This window comes from Lonchura striata, chromosome 20 (assembly GCF_050655825.1).
Source record: "Lonchura striata isolate lonStrDom1 chromosome 20, ASM5065582v1, whole genome shotgun sequence".
NCBI lineage: Eukaryota > Metazoa > Chordata > Aves > Passeriformes > Estrildidae > Lonchura > Lonchura striata.
In genome coordinates, this window is record NC_140722.1 from 8,997,301 (window position 1) to 9,019,024 (window position 21,724).

At 44.5% G+C, this 21,724-nt stretch overlaps 1 protein-coding gene across 14 annotated transcripts in view; it reads right to left on the reverse strand.

Moving 5' to 3' along the window:
* Window positions 1–15,076, reverse strand: part of ZBTB46 (zinc finger and BTB domain containing 46) — a 50,681-nt gene extending 35,605 nt beyond the window's left edge. For 2 of the 14 annotated variants that reach the window (XM_021527332.3, XM_085558165.1), the window contains exons 1-4: window positions 14,858–15,058; window positions 14,242–14,451; window positions 7,925–8,052; window positions 6,072–6,210 (exon numbers count right to left, since the gene is read on the reverse strand). In XM_021527332.3, the coding sequence (XP_021383007.1) occupies window positions 6,072–6,125 (54 nt within the window). In that variant the 5' untranslated portion in view covers window positions 6,126–6,210; window positions 7,925–8,052; window positions 14,242–14,451; window positions 14,858–15,058. Of the gene's footprint in view, window positions 1–6,071; window positions 6,211–7,924; window positions 8,053–14,241; window positions 14,452–14,552 lie in introns of all 14 variants that reach the window. The other 12 variants (XM_085558174.1, XM_085558166.1, XM_085558172.1 and 9 more) reach the window with 8 other exon arrangements.
* Between the last annotated feature and the right edge of the window lie 6,648 nt (window positions 15,077–21,724).

Consider the following 21,724-nt stretch of genomic DNA (forward strand, 5'->3'; position numbering starts at 1 on the left):
ACACATTTTCCTTGAGGGAACAAGCATTGTGTGTAGCACACAGAGGAGCTGAAATCCTCAAACAGCAAGAGCCAATTGAACCCAGCATTTCCCTTGTTATACTCCCATGGAGGGGCTATAAAAATAGTTTAAAAGTCACAAGAGCAGCGAGCAAATCCAAGAAAAGTTTTAAGTCCCCACCCAAACTAAATGGGCAATAGATCACAACTACGAAATTAATGTTATTTGAAGCTCAACTACTTACAAGCAATACTCTGCATTAAACATATTTCCTTGCTTTGCATCTCCAAGTTTACCCTGCAGCCACCCTCAGATACTGAGTAGATCACTTAAAGAAAGAATTCTTATGACCAACATAAAGCTGAGAAAAAAATGACAGGGCATTTGATCACCTTTCATAAAATTTGGCAGTATTATCCAAAATAAAAGGCTAGCTGGTGCCAGCAGCAAGGTATCTTGATCCTCCAGATTATCCTCCTCTTACACCCCAAAACAGAAAAAAAGGTCATAAATGTCAACAGCAATCAGCAGTACAAGAATTTTTTCCAGTTACTATCTTTGCAACTCCATATTTGCCTTTGATTCCACAGCTTTACAAATCCTTTGGCATTCAATTCTGTCATTTTTCTCTAGCTTATGCCACTTTTTGTGGAGCTTACTATCCAAATTTATCTACCATGGAACAGTGGTTTAATGGTCCAACTACTTAAGAGCAGCAAGGTGAAGGATATCTTACTCCTTTCTCTCAGAAACTTAAAATTTGTTCCAATAAAACTTAAAATTTACTCCAGCTGTAGAATTGATACGAGGATCCACATGTTAACACACAACTGTAAAATTGGAGCCAGTTCCAAATGTTATTATGTGCAGGCACACTCATCAGAAGCCTGCATTTAGGCTACTGGTTGTTACTTATAAAAACAAAACCTCTGAGGTCATAGAGCCTTAAAGCACACATGGCTGAGGGTTAGCACTGGCATTAAGGAGGATGTTTCCAGCCTGGAGCACCTTTCTGACATCCACGGAGCTCACACGCAAGTCCAGCCCCATCTGCTCAAACTGGCCCGTGGCACAGGGCAGCACAGCCAGGATTCAAGAAGTTTCCTTGGCACATTCAAGTGTGTTTCCTGGGCTGTGGAACACAAATCCACAAGTACCCTGCCCCCTTCCCCTACCCTGTGCTATTATTATCATTGCCAGGAGCAAAATAGCTGCAGTTTAGTCACTGTGGGCTAGAAAAGCACCTCCCAGCCCACAGAACATCCGTGAGGTGGGACCTTCTCCTGGAGAGCCACCTGATGATGCAAAAGTTCAAGTTATGCAAGACTGCTCCAAGCTCCTCCAGTTCTGCAAGGATGGAGCTGCCTCTCTGCAGCCCCAAAAATCCCAATTTGCAAGGCCAGCTGGACCCTGATCATTGAGAAATATTTGCTTCCCTCTAGAGAGGAAGGACCTTCTTCCTGCAACACCAGCAGGCTAAATTGTGTCCATCCACTTCAAACCATGCAGCTTTTCTACATAATACACAGAGAAGCCAAACTCTCTTTTCTTTTTCTTTTTTTATTGAACTGAAAGAGGTCAATACCAGTGCAGCTGCACACACCTATTTACCACAGAAATCTGCCCAGAGACCTCAAACCAAATCCTCACCCAGACACCACCTCTGTCTTAAATAAACAAAATAAATCGATGAAAATGAAACCAAGAATCTGGGCTGGGGAGTATGGAAAGAAAAATAAATTGATTTTCAGGTGTTTGGCCTGAAAAGGTTGTGATGGCAGCAACCAGCACAGCATCTCTCTAATCCAGGCTCTGGAGGTGGCTGCCAGCACTTCCCAACATCTCCATGTTGCAAAGAACCACCTCTTAAGGCCAAGTGACAGTTCAGTTTTGTCTTTATTCCAGAAACCACTACTGCATCTACTTTTAGGAGTTGAAGAGTGAGCTTAGTCCCCTTAGGAAATATGAATTGCCACATAGCATAAAGTGAGTTGTCCATCACCAGTCGTGTCTCCAACAGCTGCCATATCCACACAATTCAGGGGAAGATGTAAGAAAACCTCAGAGCCCACAATGAGGAAAGAGTCAGAATGTTCTGGATATGGCATTTCCTTTCACTGTTCCTTCATGGATATTAAAATACACATTCCAAGACACCAGCTCCTTGGAACTGTGGGGAGGAAGGGCAGGGAATCTCCTGCAAGGATAATTTTCTCTTCCTCAATTTCATACAGATTAGCATCAGAGTATTTGTCAATGTCTCCACTTGCTCTTGTGAATTTGAGGCACATTTTTCCTTCTTCAACTGGAAATTGTATCAATTCCTTGAGATTTTATTTCTTTGCTATCTCATACATTTATTCAGTTCAGTTCATTGGGTCAGGTCCCCCCCCCTCCTGATAACAGTCCACTTCAGATACATCTTGTCCTTTTTAAATCTGCCTGTGGCAGAAATACAGAATTTAAAATATGTCTCTTGCTACTTTTGGTTTAGACTGGAGCAGTTTGAGGTTCAGGCACTGGGGTGGATGGGTGGATGGAGCTCTTGCTCATCTCTTTAGGAAACAGAAGATAAGGTCAGGGAAAAGATATCAGGGAATTTTTACTAAACACAAAGACAAAAAATTCTCTGCAAGACTGCTTTCTGACCACTGAGGTGGGCACATTACAGCACCTTCAAGCAAGCAGTGAGATGGATACTCCTGTGTTCAGGGAAATCAATAAAATGTAGCAGTTTCCAAATCAGGAATTATTACTGGAGATGTCTTGATCTTCCTCTGTCACAAGGTCTGCTCCCTCACACCCATCACTCCGCATCCAACATCTGTCACAGCATTGTACCTTTTAAACAAGAGGTCTTTAGGGGAGAAAATTAAATATGCCTCAAATTCAGAGGAATTAATTAGTTTTCTGTCTACCCATGTCAAACCAGAACATCCGTTTAATGTCAAGGATCACTAGGGAATTAATCCAAGTTAAATTTAAGGCAATTTGCTAGTAGTTAAAAATTCAGGAAGCTTTAAAACCCTGTTCTTGTGTTCCAATTTCACATGCTGTTTTGTGGCTTGTTGATGGTTTGTTTAATTTTTTTTTTCCCTTTCCCTGGTAAGGATGTTTATTTCCACTTAAAAAATGTTGTGGAAAGATTTCTTCAGAAAAGCTGTACCCTTCAAACTTCTGTAGAAGCACAGTGAAGATAGAATAAATTGGAGATTTCTTAGAAATAGACCTCAGAGATTAATTATGTATTTTTTTTGTTTATTTCAGGTCTTTTTAGTACATGAAGGCTTTAAAAGTTAAGCATCTACCAGGATTCTTTAGACCACGTGGCCACAGCACAGCTTTCCAGGAAGCCAACAAACCAGGAAAGCTCATCTGAAGATTTCCCACAAAATAAAATTGTAGCAGATCAGGCTTTCTTCATAAGCCAGTTCACAGGCAGTACAGTAATTCAAGTCTATTCCTTCTCCAAAAAGAACTACAAAAAAAAAATGTCCCAAACCAAACCATTGCACCTAACAGCAAAAAGAACACAAGGTGAGCAGATTGAAGAGTCATTTTCATGCAAACTTCTGTCAAGATACAGGCTTGCTTTTCTTTCTCATATCAGAAAACCCTGGTCTTGAAAGAATCATTAATAATTTATACAATCTTTAATCCTAGCTAGAGTAAACCTATGAAAGTGGTTTATTTTGCACTGTCATTACAGTTATTTCAACATAAAAACAGCACCTGATGGCACAGTAAGAGTCTAAATCACTCTTCACTTCCCACTGGAAAGGTTTCAAGAAGAGTAAATATTTATTTATTGGCAAATTTCTCAGGCCAGGAATGAGTCTTCTAACCAAAATTTTAACATCACTAAAATTAAGGGGCAAAATTTTTCTACATCTAAATCTCAGTGCATTACTTGAATTTTGACAAAAAGTCACAGATGAGAAATGAATTGCACACAAAATCCTCTACAGAGCAGTCCCCTGGGAAATAGTGGGGACAAAAATAAACTTCCTTCCCTCAGAAGGAAAACAGGGAAAAAAAATGGCCTGAAGGTTTTTGTGGGTGGGAGGGTTTGCTGTTGTTAGGATTTATTTGTTGCTTGTTTACTTTTTCTTTTCTGAGAATGTAAGTGAACTGAAGATTTAAACTACATGGCACTTTATCTGTATCAATTTTCTCAGCATGTTTCTACACTTAATACCAAGGACCAAAGGTAAAGAGCACCAAAATGCTCACTAGTGCACTCCTCCACCACTCTGCTCCCTAGAGAAAACATGCCAACTGGAATTTCACCAAAAATGTGTTGTTTCCTCCCCCCTCTCCCTTCAGAGAAAAGTAAAAACAGATTAAGGAAGAACTCCAATTCACTCCAATGCTTTATTACACAAAAACCCAACAAACACACCCCACTTCCCTGCTTCCCCTGTGTCCTGTCCATGTTTCCACTCCCAAGACATTCCAACATTTTTAAAATTCCTCTGCAAAGGAGCTCTGTAAGGTGAGATTGGGCTTGAAATGTTTCCTTGCACAATAAGACACAGTGTGCATGCAAGTTTCACTTTTATCCAGTTAAAGACAACAGAAATGCACAGGATTCCTACTCTCCATCTGCCCTGTGCTGAAAAGAATGGAGAACAAAACCCTTTAGGAGCTGAAAGGGACAGTAAAGGAGAGAAAAGGAAGACTCAAGGATATTCATGGATGGTAACTCTCTGCAAAGACACTGCTCAGGAGCTTTACAAGCACAAATCTCCACAAGAGCTGTGTTTTCTCACACGTGTTTGAGCAACAGCAGCACACAAATCTGAAAGAGTTTTAATTTATTGATACTATATAACACCAAATAACATTCACATAATCAGCTTTCTCCAAAATAGATAGAAGTGACAGCTAACAAAAATGAACAGTTGCCAAAAAAATAAACTCCTTTACCCTATTCTGATTCCTGAAACCAATAATTTGTTGTTTTAAGTTGGTCATTCCTACCACCACTCTGAACTGAAGGAGAAAGAGGCAGATGTTTGCAAATAGACCAAACCAGACGTTTGAGCCAGAGGGGTCACTCAGAGCTCAGGGTTTCATGCAAACAAGGTGTACCACTTCTCCCTGATGAGCAGGGATGGGAACATTTAATTGCAGCCCAACAATGCATGTTCAGCCTCATGGGCTGGGACTCACAGGAAGGAAATAAAAGTTTCACCATTCACCTTGAGAAGAACTATAGAAGTAGAGAAAGGGCAGGGATTTGGGAGGCACATGATTTTCAGTATACTTAAAGAAAAATACTAATTCTATTTTCATTACCAAGTTTGATAGCCCCAATAAATTGTCAGTGATTGAAGGGCAAAAAGAGCCCCAAATTTATTAACCTTGGTCTGATCAGGATTCACTAAAATTTCTCCAACTTCAAGCCAATGTTGCCCCATCACAGAGAGCATTAAATTAACATCTCTGTTTAGAATCTGTAGCAGATACAATCCAAAGTCCACGAGTTCAAACAGCAGAGTAGAACACTGCACACTTCCAGCATCTCACCATACCATTAAAGCTTTGATTCCACAGTCCAAACAAGAACCAAAGGAAAATCTAACTCCAACAGCACAATCTAAAATAGCAGGGAGTCATCATTAAACATTTCACTCTACTCCAAAACTTTAAACCAGACACTTGGCTGTGGCCTTTCACTTGTCAAACTATTCCCCTGGTTATGGGTCAGCCAATGTGCAGAAGCTGGACAGTAATCAAAACACAGGATTTCATAGAAAAATCCATTTATTAACCTTCATTAGCTCTGACAGCACATGAAGAATTTAAAGAGAAAACCAGGACTGAAAATGAGAGGTAAGTGAAAACTGCTGTCCTCCACATTTTGGAAGGAGGGTAATTAGAATTCAAAATTTAGAAACTGTAAACGTAAATATTTTAGGGGGAAAAAAAGAAAAGACCAGATATGCATATTTTGTTATATTGTTCTTAAAAGTGACAAGTGATTTTAACTGATTTAGTTAATGAAAACATCTAAACTGTAATATTGAATAAATAAACAAGTAAAATCCAAGACAATTACTTCTTACCAGTAACAAACTGGGTTCCAGGTCTAGTGTTTCTCCTACAACAGCTGAGGACATCAACAGCCCCAGGGCAGCACAGGCAGTGCCCTGACAGTGACCTTCTGACAGCACTGGTGTGAACTCTTGTAGGAGAAAGACAGAACTATGACACAAAAGAAAACCAGAAAAAATTATTAGCAGTAAACTAACAGTGAAATATTTTTAAGTCCTTTCCCTCCAAACTCAGAGTTATGACATTCTTACTTGTGACTTCATAAATTCCAAAAAAGTCAACTCCAAGCATATCGATACACTGAAAGCAATTAAACCCCGGCTACCACTTTGTAATAATGTAAACAAGAGTTACTTCTTAAAGGTATGGGAACAAAAAGGTCTAATTTTAGCTATTAAAACTTCAATCAGACCCTTGAACAACAGGGTTTCCTGTTTGGGAGCTTTTCAAAACATTCTCACTTTAATGACTCTTTAAAGAGACTCACCTTATCTGACCTATAAAATACTCAGCTTTAAAAGCTACCAGTACAGCTCCTGAAGGAAATTTGCAGTGGAACACTCAGGAGAATTTGCTCTTGAAATGTTTAGTTGCCAGTCTGTAGTGATTGACACCATTCTGGGTTAAGAGACCAAACTCAAGATTTTTAAAGTTTTGTGTAAAATACAGATATTTAGGTATAGTAAGACACATTTACAGACAGGCTCTTAAGAGAAAACCTGAGTGTTTATGGTTACAAGGTACAAGGAGTAGGAATAGTTCAACTACACCAAGGTTTTTGTCTGTGAGGACACATCCACTAAAACTATCATCTTATACATCTATTTTTCTTGTATAAAACAGACTTTATTTTCTTCAGAATAGCATATACACCACACTGGCAACATTTAACTTACACTCTAACACTTCGGAGTCTCCTTTATTCAAAGTTTTATATTGTTAGCAATAATAAAATCCTTTTGGATCTCTGCATTTCAAATATCTTCAATACACAGATTAGCTCTCTTAATGAAAATAAGCTATAAATCAATTCTGGTGATTTCAAGACTGACCTTCTCTAGTAACAGATTTTGAAAGGAAATATCAGAAGAGAAAAGTTAAGAAAGCTTTTCTAACACAAATTAATGCCATTATATAAGGTGAAATAAAATATCTAATAAACAAATAAAGTAATAAGGAAAATCCAAGCATTCTTATGGCAAACAGCAGAACTGAAAATCTTGAAAATCAATATGACCCAATTGAAGCAAACACCAGTGACTTTGTTCTCTGTTTCTATTCTGGACTGCCAAGTCTTGCCTTTCTCTATTTCTGATTGCTTCTCCATAGCAATTGTTTTGGCGAGCTCTTTTTAGTGCTGTTATTTGGACAGTTTAGAAAAAATAAAGTGGTGAAGTGAGGGAGCCAGACCAACACAGACACATGGGAAATTATTTTGTTAGCAAACTGTAACAAGGTGTATGTATTTTCTACTTAGACTTGGGGCTATTACTGTTCAAAACTCTCATTTACACCTGTCCCAGGGCACAAAAAGAGCCAGAACAGATTGGTAAAAATGGCAAAGCTGAGCCCTGCACTTTTTCTTCTTTGCTTGGAGCTGTGCACCTGCTTCCGTCTTGTGATCAAACAGATGAGAACCGAGTGACCATGATGGATGGAGACACCTCTGCCACAGGAAGGAGCAGAACAGCCAGAGGTATTGCTCCAACTTTTGCAGATGACCAAGATTTCTAAATGAGCCCTTGTTATAATTGTTAAGTCAAGTTTTATGAAGAGGTGCCAGTCCTCATAACGATCTCTCCAGGTCCCCTTTCTCTTTCCTATACCACATGACAAAAATATCTTTGAAATGGTGAAAACTTACCGATACTTGAAAGTGTTTCCTGTCAGCAAAAATAAACCTTGCAATGTTTCACAGCTGGACAGTGCATGTTTCAATGAAGAGAGGAGAATGGTCTCTGGTAAGAAGCTCCAGAAGGTTCATCAGATGGCCTGTGTTTGAGAATGGAAAAAATAGGAGGCAAAAATTAAAATCCAAATTTTAACTCAATACAAAACCCTTCAGTGTCACATAATTACAAACAATGTTTAAAATAACTGCACATTTACAACACTGTTTGCCATTTTAACAAGAAACATTCTGATATATTCCTATAATTAATCATGCAGGAAAAATTACTTAGCCCTTGTGTTAATGTAAAGAAAGAGTTTCACATACCAGTATTAAGAGTGTTAACAACTCCTGACTATGCTTCCAGAAGTGCTTTGAAAATGTCACTCTAAAAAAACAGCAGTTTATAAAAGGATTTTTTAAAAAATTAACATTGTTTCAGTTGACATGTAAGTTTCAGTTAATGTTTCTGTGACCTCTGCCACCCACACGATTTAAATGGGGCTGGAATTAATTGCAACTAATGGTTATAGTGATTCCCCTCCAAACCAAAATATTTGCCTAAGGTCACAGAAAAACCATGTGTCCATGCTGTGTGAAAGGAAGAGATTTGAGTTTTATTCCCATCCAGCTTGACTGAATCAGAGTCTTCAAAAGCCAGCATGACCCCCAGATTTTAACCACCAAGCAGCATCCACAAAGGTACTGAGGAAAGCACTTTGCTTATCTTGCTAACATTAAAAAACTTTAAAAAAAACCCAAACAAACGACCCAAACACAAAAATGAAGATGTAAATAACTAACAGAAGCTATACTTTCCATGCCTGTAAAAGCTATGCAGCTTGAAATACAATATTCCAGTGGGTAACAAGTTGCTAATCCCACAGGATGCACCTTTGTAACAGGGCACAGGTGTGAGAACCCAGTTCCAGCTGCTCTCTTGCAGAAATATTTCCACTGCACTTGGATTTCCTCTGCATTTCCCTTATTCATTTCCCAAAACTTCCAATTCTGTCCATCTGCCTGTGTCCCATGCTGGCACAGCAACAGTTGCTCAAATCATTCCCCTGTTTTTGATCTCTGTTCTCTCTCTTGTCTGGTTGCAGCAGGAGAAGAACAGACCCAACACTCCTCATGTCATGGACCCTGTAGAACACAGCAAGAACTTGGGAGAACTGGTATAGGGTACCAGGCTTGAGAAGTCTGGTGACATCAAAAAAATAAGAATTTAGATATATCTGTTATTCTAGCAGCAAAGACTAAAAAACAACCTGAAAAAAAATTAAAATGCCTGTGGCTCATATGACATTTACCTGTCCAAGTGCCATTAGATCTCCTTAAGATCTACAAGATCTTAAGCTATTTAAAAAGCTACTTTAAAAAGTCACAAAAGAAATCTAAGCAAAAAAATTCTGTCCTTGTGCATCTATTAGTCAAAAAAACAACATAAAAAGTACCCTAAAAAAAAAGAGGATTAGAGAACTGTAAACTTATCACACTGGGAATTGCCCTGAAGAATGGTTTCCCCCAAACTTTCTCATTGGTTTTTGGCTTTTTAATTAGGGGATCTTTGCCAAAGTTCCCAAACTCAATACATAAAAAGGGAAGGAGCCAAAGGAGGAAGAATCATGAGGTGATTTTTAAAAAGAAGAAAACATGGATAAAAACCAAGAAAAAGATCACCTAAAAGACAGAAAAGACACACAAGGAGTCATGAATAATCTAAAAGAATCATCCAGTGCAAAACTAAAGATAACATATGAAGGGCTCTGAGAACAACCTAATTCTGTCTGTGTAATTCATGGTGCAAGCCCTCTGTGCCTTGGGTAAGGATCCTGGTTTACTTTTTAGCACAAATCTCATAATCCAGATTTGATCAACTACTACTGAAAAAAAAAATTAAAAGTGGGTACAAAGCCAAGAAGGACATTGGTAACAAGAAGGAAGTCAAAAAGCTCATTTTATATTTAGCCACCACCTCATTCTCCAACCTTATAGTAGCAGGACTGTTAAGAGCAACTGGGCCCTGACTACTTCATTTATTAGTACTTAAATTAGTTGGGTTTGGATATTTTAAGCACTTAATGTCCAATACAGACCATTGATTCTTCTGTTTCATGGCATGATCTGAGCACCAGTCAGGAAGGTATTTCCTCTGATGCTGTATCAGTGCAAAAGGTGCAAATTTTGTTTAACCCTTTCCTCTAGGAGAGCAATCCAAAGCCCTGAAATACCAGCTTTCTGCAGAGCCCTTCTCCATGGGGTGAGAAATACCAGGAAGCAAACTCACTCGGATGGAATAAGCAGTTTGTTCAATATATGGCAAGAGGTATGAACATATTCTTCAATATACAAAACCCTGCTCATTTTCTAAGTAGGGTTCTTGGGCAGGTAAGGCCCTAGCACACACTGACATTCTTGTTAATAGTATTTTAGTCCACACACAAGATCCTAGATATGTTTGTAGAATTTTTTGACACCTTGGTGCCTCCTTCCAGTACAGGAGATGCCAACTCAGAGTCACTATAAAGCAAACACAGGGCAACTTCCAACATTTGCAGGGTGTTTTTCTTCCCAAGGACACACATGAGTCAAGTGAACAACAGGACAAGACCACCACTGTCAGGGCTGGAACAAAAGCCAGCCACATCCCCAAAAATCAGGACAAAAAGGTGAGTTTCAGCTCTAATTCAGCATCTACCTGTCACATTTCAGCTACGCCACCTCTCCCCTTCTGTGCTAGGGACATCCTTGCCTATGCACAACTCCCAAGTGGGACACATTTCCATCTCATTAGAATGGCTGTCAAGGATCTCACCCTGTGCTCAGAAGCTATTCCAAACCAACATCTCAGCAGCAGCCTGATGTTTCTTAAATACATGGGTATGAAAGAAAGTTAAAGCAACTGTTCAGAAAATAACTGCACCGCAGCTGACTCGGTAAGGGACAGCAAACCCCACCCACGAGTCTCTGGACTCCACCACATCCCAGAGGGAATTCATCCAGGACTTCACACTGGTTTGCCTTTATGAAGAATAAGCATTTTTAGTACAATTTTCATCAGTATAATTGAAAATGTTTGGGATAGCTGAGTAAACCCCTGTTTCACAGAAGGGGAGATGGGTAACAAGAAGTTACACACCAGCACATTCAATTAACAGCTGGAGGATGGGAACTGAGTCCCAAAGAGCACTTTCCCTCTAAATTGGACACACTTATGAATCCAAACACACCAAGGCAGCACAAACCAGAAAACTATCGATCTGTTTAGGGAAGTTGAGATTCTTCCCTCTTGAATCTCAAGGGAAGAAGCCCCACATGAAGTGATACAGGTTTTTATTTCTCATCCTGCCTGAAGGACCACAGATCCAGAGGGAACTGAGAAACCCAACTACTGAAGGATGTATTTAAGGAGGCTGCAGACACAAACATACAAAAAGTCCTCGGGAAGGGAATAAAGTGAAGTTTTGAAGCAACAAATTTTAACACGGGAGCCCTGACTGTTACTGTGCTTGCCCAAATATCATAAAAACTCCCACAGAGATGGTTTAGGGATGCAGTAGGATTGCAGGACTTCCCTCACACCAAATTCCTCCCTCTGCCTCGCAGCCACTCTTCAAGGTCTCTCCTAATGTGACCCGTGCTCTGTGCACACAACCTGCTCCCTTCTGCTATTAACACACTCCCAGTTTCAAATATCACAAACAGAAAACACAGGTGAGCTCCACACTTCAAAATATTCCTGCCAAACGCGAGCCGGGAGCGAAATATAAAAACGGAATTAATCCCTCTGTGTAAAGTGTCAGAGTTTTCCAGGGTAGTGCTCACAGCCAGGAGCGGACACAGATTGCTGCCTCCTGGGAATTCTAACGGACATGTGGGATAACCATTACAACTGCAGGTAGCTCTTCAAAGACTTAAACTAAGCCCGCTCTCCCTGCCCTTCTGTTTGCCCATTAAACTCAGCACACAGGAGCATGGAAAGCCCCTGTGAATGCTTTTTACCAATTTAGGGGGAGTCTGGAAAGCGTTACAGAGTGCTCTGGAGCAGCCAGTAAAACAGGCAACACGAAGGGAAAAAAGTCCTGGGAAAGGTTGAGCTGTTTATGAAATAATTCTGCCCTGAAAGCAGGCAGTGGCAGTTTGGATTGGGTGTCAGCCTGCTCTGTGCTGCTGCTGCTGGGAGGAGAGGAAACTTTGCTTAGAAACTTCAAAAACACGGATCTAAAAAACAAAACAAAAAAAATCCACCCAAGTGGATAGCAAAGACAAAAAGAATATGCTGAACCTCACAGAAACACAGCACATCACCAGAGGAAAAGCAGGCAATTAACAGACCTTCCAAACATGAGGCATTTTTCCTTTTGACAGAGGGCTGCTGGGGAGGGGGGAGCTGCTAAACTGGTTTTCCTCTAAGCACTTCCAGATATTAAAAAAAAAAAAAAAAACCTCTTGCAAAGAACATATCCACTGTTGTACAACTGTCCCAGAAAACAAAGACCACGGGGAGAAAGTGGCCCATTTTCTCCAGTCTCCAAGAACCCCAAGTACAGGTCATGTTTTGAAAGGCTCAGTCCTACACACTCCAGAACGGAGCAGCATTTAAAGCACAGGAATAAGCACCTAACGTGAGAGTTACTCGAATGCCCTGTTTTTGGTACCAGACTGCAGTTGACTCAATTCCACCCAGGCGAACACACAGTCTATGAAAACAACCGCGAGAGAAGTTTCACTGTGAGTGAGTTTCCCCCTCCTGGACACGCTGCATCAAAACCAAAAGATTCGTTTTCTATTTCAGTTATCCCATGAACGCACCAAACCACGGAATATTTTTCAGCAATTTGGGAGCCCCCTGAATGCTGTCCTGTAGCTCTCTCTCCAGCCCCTGGGGCAGCTCCTCTGCCTGCTCCCTGTCAGCTCCCAAAAAACACCTCAAAGCTGTAATTCCTCACCACATGTTGAAAATATTGTGACTAATAATACACTCCACCCATTTTTTTCCATCACTAAGGATTTCAAAATATAAAACTTGACAAACAGAGAGTTTAGAAAGGGAAAGTCAAATTTTATTTCCAATTAGAAGAGGCTATAAAAGTGAGGTATTGATTAAAGTGAAAGAGCTAACCAGTCAGAGAAAGCTTCTTCTTCAAAAATTATGTTTTTCTCACTCTTCTTGGGTATCACTGCCTTTTCTTATAATCTCCACAGGAAAATAAAGAGAAAAAAATAATCTCTGTCTTTCATTAGTAGCAGGGCTGATCTGTGCATACAGAGAACCCACACTCAATAAATACTAGATTGACTCCACAAACCTACATCTCAATGACAGCAACTAAATGCTAAAAATGATACCAGTGATGCAATTAAAATGCATGCATGAACTTCGGTACAGGTGTCTACAATGCCACTGTTTGCTAAACACATCTCCTAATTAGCATGGCTTTAAACAATGCTGATAATAATCCCGTTCTGTAAGGCTTGCCAAATGAATCATTGGGATTGCAAAATAAAAAGCATGAGGAATTCATTAAAGAGCTGTTAAACTCTCCTTTGTTTATCTTTTCCCGGTCAGGTGTAAAAATAAATAAATATGGGTTTATGTCTCCGGATTCCATCCGAATGCTCCACTCCACAATAACGTGCCGGGGAAGAACCTCCTCAGGAGGTACCAACATTTTTTTTCCTCTCCGTTTCAAAAGAGAAATCCTCCCACTATTACAGTCCTGAAAATCTGCTCCATTCTCTATTTGTCATCTGGGATTGAGTTATCAGACACTACTTGTATTACTTTGGGAACTGACATGTCTATTTACAGAGACACAAAGGCAATCCAGCAGCACAACCCCTGCTTTTCGCAGCACCTCTCCTTCTCCCCTCTGCCAAATTCTACCAGCACTTTTTTCTGGGGAGGGGGAAGAACACATCACTAGTTTCCCAGCATGACAGAGAACATTTCCAGCCACTTTTGCACTTGTTACAGCCTTATGAAAAATCACCTATATCCCCCCAACAGGAACAGCATTATTCTTTCAAGGGTTTTTTTTTGTTTGCTTGTTGGGTTTTTTGCATTTCTTTTTTTGTAAAGAGGGTCACTTCCCCCATTTCAGCCTGCAATTAAAATGGAGGCAAGGCCAGGCGATCTATGTCTGGCTTTAGGGGGAGACAATAACCCAAAACAGGCCTGGCTTAAAAAAAAAAAAAAAAAAAAAAAAAAAAGGAGAGGAGAGGAGAGGGAAAAAGAGAGACACGCAGAAAGAGAGAAATACAACATGCTTCACCAGTATTATTACCTCATCCCTTTTTCCAAGCAGTTTTGAACCACAGTCCTGACAAACTCTTGGTCCAACTTGCACGGATGCTGGTTTTTAGGGGGCGGAAAGGGTTTTAATGCTGGAGCCGGGATTGAGGCTGGCTATCCGCAAGTGGAGCTGCTGCTAAAATGCCCCCTTGTCTCTTCTCCTCTCCCTTGAGCTGGGTGTTGACGCAGCAGAAATTACCAGCTGGAAAATTCCCCTTTTGGAGGTTACGGGGAGGAGGGGGGGGCGGGCGGAGGAGCGAGGGGAGGGAGGGCCGGGGGAGGGGGGTTAAACCCGGCACTTACCAAGTTAAGCCATCCACCCACACCAAATAGGACATCGCGTCCCAAAGAAGGCTCCGTGCCCCCCTCGGCGGGCAGGGCGCGACCGGCCGCGCTCCCCCCGCGGCGGGGGGATAAAAACGGGGATGGAAACGGGGATAAGGATAAAAAAAGGGGATAATAAGGGGGATAATAACGGGGATGACACCGGGGCGGCGGTGCGGGAGCAGCGTTGGGGGGGCTCCCCGCCGCTCCTCGAGGGAATGGGGGGGGGGCGGCGAGCATGGCGACCCCCGCTCGCCCCGGGGGGCGGGGGGCGGCGCGCTTACCTGTGCCCCATGGAGGAGAGCGGGGTGTCGGAGCGGCCGGAGCGGCGGCTCCGTCGGTCACTCCGTGCCTCTCCTCCCGGGTGGGGAGGGGAAGGGGAAGGGGGGGCGGAGGGCGGAGGAGGGGGGGGGAGAACCCGGCGGAGAGGGGGAGGGGGGGGCGCCCGGGCGCGCTCCCGACGCTCCCTCGGGCGCGCGGGGCGCGAGCCCGCGGCGGGCGGGGGGGGAGGAGGGAGCGCGGGGGGGGCGGAGCCGCGCGGCGCGTGCCGGCGCTGTCCCCGCCCACTCTCCCCCAGCGGCGGGCGGTGATTGGGCGGCGGCCCCTCCGTCGGCCACGCCCCGCTCTTCGCCACGCCCCCTCTCCTTGCGCCGGGGGAGCGGGGGCGCCGCCGGCGGCGCTGCCACTGCCGGACACCGGAAGTGAGGGAGGGCGGGGGCGCGCGGCGCGCGGGGCACGCCGGGACAGCGCGGGGGCTGCGCTGAGGCGGGGGCGGTGGTGGCGGCAGCACGGGGTCGCTGCCGGTCCCGGTCCCGGTCCTGGTCCCGATTGCGATTCCTATCGTAACCCCGCCCCCGCTCCTGCTCCGGACCTCTCTGTTCCTCCCCGGGTGTCGCCTGCCCCCGGCAGGTGCGCCCTGCCCCGGGAGGGGCGGCTGCGCGCCCTCAGCGGGGCGCGTCCCCTGAGCCCCGCCGCGGGATGGAGCGGGGCAGTGCCGCAGCCTCGGGACCTTGCAGAGAAACACAAAAATCACTCTCCCCCCTGTCGTACGCGCTGAGATGTATTTCACACAATGCCCCGAAACGAAACAATGTAAAATAAGCGCAGTTCGGAGCCCCCTGACCCGTAATGGCCAGAGAGCGAGGCTGGTGGTCGGGGGAGGATGGAGATCAGAGCGCGTGGAGATCACAGGCAGCTCCGCAATGGAAAACCTCCCGCTGCAACAAAGGACAGGGCTTTGCCCTTTCGGCTGTGGCGCTGAGGGCTCTGGCAGAAACTGCCCTATATTTCAAAGGACGGAGCTTAACAGGGCAGGATAGGTCTGGAGCGTGGGGGAAGTGGGCGCGATCGCACGATGGCTGCGGCGAGCGGGGAATCGCTCTCGGTGCTGCGTGCGGTCTCTGGATTGTGAAAGCAGGAGCTGGTCCAGCAGATAAAACGTTTGCAAACTGTTTTATCAACATCTGCGCGCTGTGATTGCGCCCGAAATTGGGGAAATGCATCTCTGCCCACCGGGGTTGGCCGTTTGCATAGTTAACTGACTTAGGTGTGTAATCACAGTAATTGCCTGGCTAATCGCGTGCCGAAGGTTTAAAAATTTCCTCCGTGGTTTCCTTTCCCTCATCCTATATATTTCCTTCGTCTTTGGCTTTCAAGTAGGCAGACCTGCTATCGAAATTTTAGACTTGATTTTTATGCCTAATCTTTATTCAAATTCATTTCTATAAGGTGCTTTTAATCTGTAGGATGTCCCCTTACAAAAAGTGTATTTTCCACTTTTTAATCTGTAATTTAAATAAAAGGATGTTCCATCGTGTCTTTTCCTCTCCCCGTTTCCTTCCACGTACCCTAAATACCTTTAATTTTGAAAAGAATCTGAATAAACCTGATTAATGGAAACAAAATGCCTTTTCACTCCAGCATGTTTTTAATTACCTCTTCATTTTATATTGCAACAGAGTCCAAGCACCACCTTCCTAGAAAGAGTGCCATTAAAATGCAAATGAAGACTTTGCAGAAGTTGTTAATGCGACCAAGGACACAATTTCTTAGACTTGAGCAACTTAGAATCGGCGCTGGGCGGGGGTTCCTGCTGCCACCTGCTCTTTCTGCACGCACAATTCTGTGTAGAACATGTTTTCAGCCTCTGTCACCTGTGGGTGAGGAGCACCAGAGCTGAACAAGCAAAATCCCTTTTCCACCCTAAATGCTCGCACTGGTTTTCATGTATCTGTCCCCCCGACACCTGCAGGTATTAACCTTCCGTGCTTTGAGTCAGTCCTTTTTTAGGCTGAAATAAAAAGGTTCAAGAGGCTGTTGAAGGTGCAGCTTTATGCCATTATATCTTGTTTTTTGCATGGCATCTGCATCATACCTGGTTGTGGCTGTAACCATTCCTGCCTTTCCTCACTCCTCTGTTTGAGGCCAAGCTTCCCCTGCTACCCCAAAGCTCCTCAGGTGCAGGATGTACACTCTCCTCTTCTCCTCCTGCTCCGGGTTTCTTCCCCAGGTCTTTGTTGGAATAAAGCATTTCTTCCTGTGGTATTTGTTTGTGTGTCAGGCTGGGCTGACTCCCCCGGAGCAGCAGCAGCTGCTGCCCGGGCACTGCCCTGGGGAATGTTCCCAAGAGGGGGAGGGTGGCAGCAGGCCCCATTTCCCAAAGCTGTTCCACACAAAGGGTTTCAGGAGACTTGAAAAGCTTTAATATTCTTTTGCCAAGCCCCCTCTCCTTTAATTAGATGTTTGTGTTGTATTTTAGGTAAATACTGCAATAGCTCAGCATGCCCTGAGAGGTGCTTTCTCCTCATCAAGAAGGAAAAGATGTGCATGAAATGTGCATTGGAGGAGAAATCGGGGTAATTGGGGTAGTTCCTGTAATTTTTGGTGTGCAAAGGGGAGATTAGGAGTGTAATATCATGTCAAGGGTTACAGACCACATGTTTCTAGCTGGAGTTCACATCCCTCGCTACCCACTATACCACAGGTTCTACCCTGGCAGAGACTGGTGGTATCACACCCACTACTGATGGGTGGAGACTGGTGGTATCACACTACTAATGGGTTTTAGGCACTGGCACAACAGGTAAAGGTCATATTCCTGCAGCACAAGACTGCTTGGAGTAGCCCTGATACGTTCCTTTGCTCTACCAAAGCACCTGGACCCCCAGCACAGCCACGTGCCAGTGCTCCATCCTCACTGAGTGGGCAAATTAAATACCATGGACTAGCACATGTGCTGTTGAATTTTACTGCTTTTTCGGTGTCCCTGCACCTCTGTGATTGCTCCCTGCACAATCTCCAAGACCTCTCCAGTGAAAATAAGTCAGCACCATCCTCCCACTGTCTCCTGTACTGGAGTATGGTGGGACCAGACCAGGGGACAGCAGCAGGAGTGGCTGGCTGGGTGCTGCATTCATACCATGTCCCATTCACAAAAACATGGGATTTTGTGGTTGGAAAAGACCTCCAAGATCATCAAGTCCAAACGTTAATGCAGCTCTACCAAACTCACCACTAAACTATGTTCCCACATGCCACATCTATATGTTTTTTGAACACTTTCAGGGACAGTGATTTCACCACTTCCCTTGGCAGAAATTCCAAAAATTTGCCAATATGGGCAAAGAAATTCCTGGCCTGAAATGCCAAATCATCAGAAGTCCTGAGCTCATTTCAGCTCCTCTTTCCAGCTCTTTTCTACTTCATGTTCATTGCAGTTGTAGGAGATTCTACATTTGATAAACTGAAATTATTTCCTGTGTGTCCTTGTCATGCGGGCAGTTTGGGAACAGATTGACAAAATCTAAATGGCCTAACTACTGTTTTTTCCTCTACTAAAACACTGTAGAAATAGGTGTTCCAAAGCAATCCAGGGTAATCTGTGATCTGTCATCTCTGCTCTCAGTGATCCCAGTTTTGTTTCCATGTTCTGTAAAAGGTAGACTTGGCTCTCCATCACCAAGCCCCGCTCTTCCCTAGGTACAGCAGGAGGAAAGCCATTTTGCAGAGCTCTGCTTCTGCTCTTCACAGCATCTCTGAGTCCCTGGAAATCCCAGGACCATCAGCTTTGTGCACCGCATGGAGAGCAGCTGGCACATGTCAGAGGAAAGGGTTAAAGGACCCACATTCCTGTCCCCACTGCCCTGACCAAAGGTCAGGGGTTCCTTAGGTGAAGGAAAGGAGGGAGGTGGTGCAGCCCTGACCAGGTCATTTGAGGAGTAAACCACATCTGAGGGGAGCTAATGAAGCAGCATTTGTCTCTCTCACAGGCTCATACTCCCGGTCTGTGCCGGGCAAGTCGGAATTCCTTCTCTAGTGGGAGTGAAGATGTTGATTGTATTTTTTCCATGATGTGTATTGAGGCATTTGCTAGGTTGTGGGAGTAAACACTTGGGGGAATTCTCCATGAGCTAGCAAGGGCAAGTCACAAGCCTACTAAATATGGTGAGTGAAGATTGCAAAAAACCCTGGAGAATAAACCTCCCTCTTTCTACCCCATCTCCCCACCACCACCACCCCCGCAGATTTGTTCTCATTATCGTGTGCTGTGTCTCACTATTGGCTGGGTAAACCTGCTGCCATTTGTGGGACTAAACACATTGTGCTGATTTAGTTTTATTTTCTGCACCCAAGGGCAGCACTGGGGTGGTCCTTTATGGATCCACCATGCACTGAGACATGCAGGACAGTCCTGCTGGAGCAGAGACACCAGATACTCAACGGGGGGGAACAGCAGGAAATGCTCTCAGGTCTGTAAATATTTGAGGGGGTGAGAGATGATGGTCATGTACAAAATATTTGACCAAACACATCCCACTGAGCTCCTTTGGTGCTGCTCTTGAAAAGGATTGGCCAGAGTCAAACGGTTGATCTTTAATGCTCCAAAAATACATTCCCTTTCAAAGCTTCTCAAATAGAGGAGCATCCAGGCTGTCAAATTCAGTTCCCCACTCCCAATTTCTTGTGGCCTGGGTGAGCTCAGCTTTTGGGCATCCATTTGGGTTCCCCCAAGCTGCAGGTGATGATAAGTATGAAGGATGCTGGGGCCATGGCAGCGGGTGTGCAGGAGGGTGCAACAAGCTCTGTTCCCACTTTCTCTGCCTGCTCCATCTCCACTGTCCTTGACTTGCTGCTCTGGCTCTGTCTCATCCTTCTCTGTTCCCCTCTGCCCAGCAGCAGCCAAACACTGATTCTTGTGGTCCTCTCTGGGAGCCTGGAGCCAACCTGGACCCTTCAAAGTCCCACCCAGAAGCCACAGGCCATTTGTGTGTTGGTTGGAGCTCAAGAGACCCTGTGCCTTGCTGACACCATGCTCCTCCTCCAATAAAGGATGTCCACTTTCCTTTCTCTCAGCTTGGGATCTCCTCAGAGTTGTTTCCTGCTGTATTTTGCATCACAGTGCTCTGGTACTTCATTCCTTCCCAGGTTTCCTCCTATCTCAGGTATGGATCAGGAGCAGCTCACTGCTGTGCACTTTGGACAGTGCTCTTTAACCAGATCTTCTCCTGCAGCTTTTTGCAGACTGTCACCTCTGCATATCTGGGAAATGTCAGTGCTTGGGCCAGGCTTTGTCCTGATGTCAACAGCAAAATGTCAGCACATTCAGAATACATTTTGATTCTTCATCCTCAACTATCACCATCCCTTACTCCTGCAACCTTTCCTGCTCATTATCAGGGGCTCACAGCATTCCTTTAGAAACAGAAAACCCGTTTTCAGGAGACAGAAGCAGGGACATCTCCCTGTTCCGCATCCTTAAAGGTCTGATTTATCTCTCAGTCAAGCCCAACCCTCTTTACCACAACACCTACAAACCCAGAGTATAAGAGAGATTTCACTGAAATAGATCCCTCTGTTTGCAAAGATTTGGTTTTCTCCAGAACCCAAGGAAATTGCAGGGCTGCATGCAAGTCCTTGGCTCAGCGTGATCCATGAGAGCTGTGCGTGTCATGGAGCTGTGCTGGCAACAGGCAGAGGCAACAGTTAAAAAAAAAATATAAAATATATATAACTCCTGGAGTTTGGGAAGTGTGGTTTGGGGTTTCGGCAGGCAATTGCTGGTTATCCTAACAACTCAGGCCACAGCCAGGGTTTAGCCGGGTTAAACACTGAGTCAAGCTTTGCCCTAGTTAATGTGGAGCTTGGGATGACACTCCACTCTGGGAGCATTAACCCACCTCCATTCCCAACCTCCTCAGCTCAGAGGGTGGGGACAGCTTGTTTTCCTTTTGCTCCTGCCCTGATGCTTCCTTTTGGTTTTACCTCCGGTGTCCTGAATTTGCTCAGGCAGCTCCAATTTCAGGGTTCCCTGCAGGGCTGTGCTGGAGCTGAACTGCAGGGTGTGAGGAGCAGCACATCTCTGGTTGCTTCCCATTCTAAAATAATAACAAGAAAAATCAGGAGGACTCTGGCAAAACATTCACAGAATGCTCTTAAGTAAATAAGAAGGGTTTTGCAAGATATTTGAATTTACATTAAATTGCTTATCAGGAGGAGTGATGAGGGTGTGAATAATTAGTTTATATTTGGAGCTGTTCAAAGGCTGTTAATGGCATTTTGCACCCATCTATGAACACCCACCTGGTTCCTGCACACCTGAATCATGACAGTGGCCGTGCATCACACTCTTCAGCATTTTCCTGCAGCAGTGATGCCCTCTCCTCCCACCATTCCCAATGGGAAAGTAGCTCATTTAAGTACCTAAGCCCTCTTGTTGTAAATTTAGGTGGCACATTTAGGCGATGGGTGTCCACCATGGGCACTTCATGATTGTCTCCATGCCCTTCCCTGGGTTTCTCCTGGCTCATTCCAGCTTTTCCCAGAGAAGCCTGGCTGGCTGATGTGACCCGTAGGCGAAACCCCAGTGCTGCCAAGCCCTGGGGAGAGCTCGGCCGCTGTTCCCAGGCTTCAGTTCCCGCAGGATTTCCTATCTGGGCAGAGCCGGGGTCAGCAGGGAGGGGTCTGGCCAAGCACCCCGCAGCCCCCAGCCCTGGCCCTGCTGCAGGAAGCTCTGCCGGGAGCACGGGGTGGAGTGGGGGGAAGGAGGGGAGAGGAGGAAAATGGGGAGTCACAAGGGGAACTGCCAGATAAGGCTGGGCTGGAAACGCTGGGCGGATGCAGCTCCGGGCCGGAGCTCAGACCTGCGCCCCGGT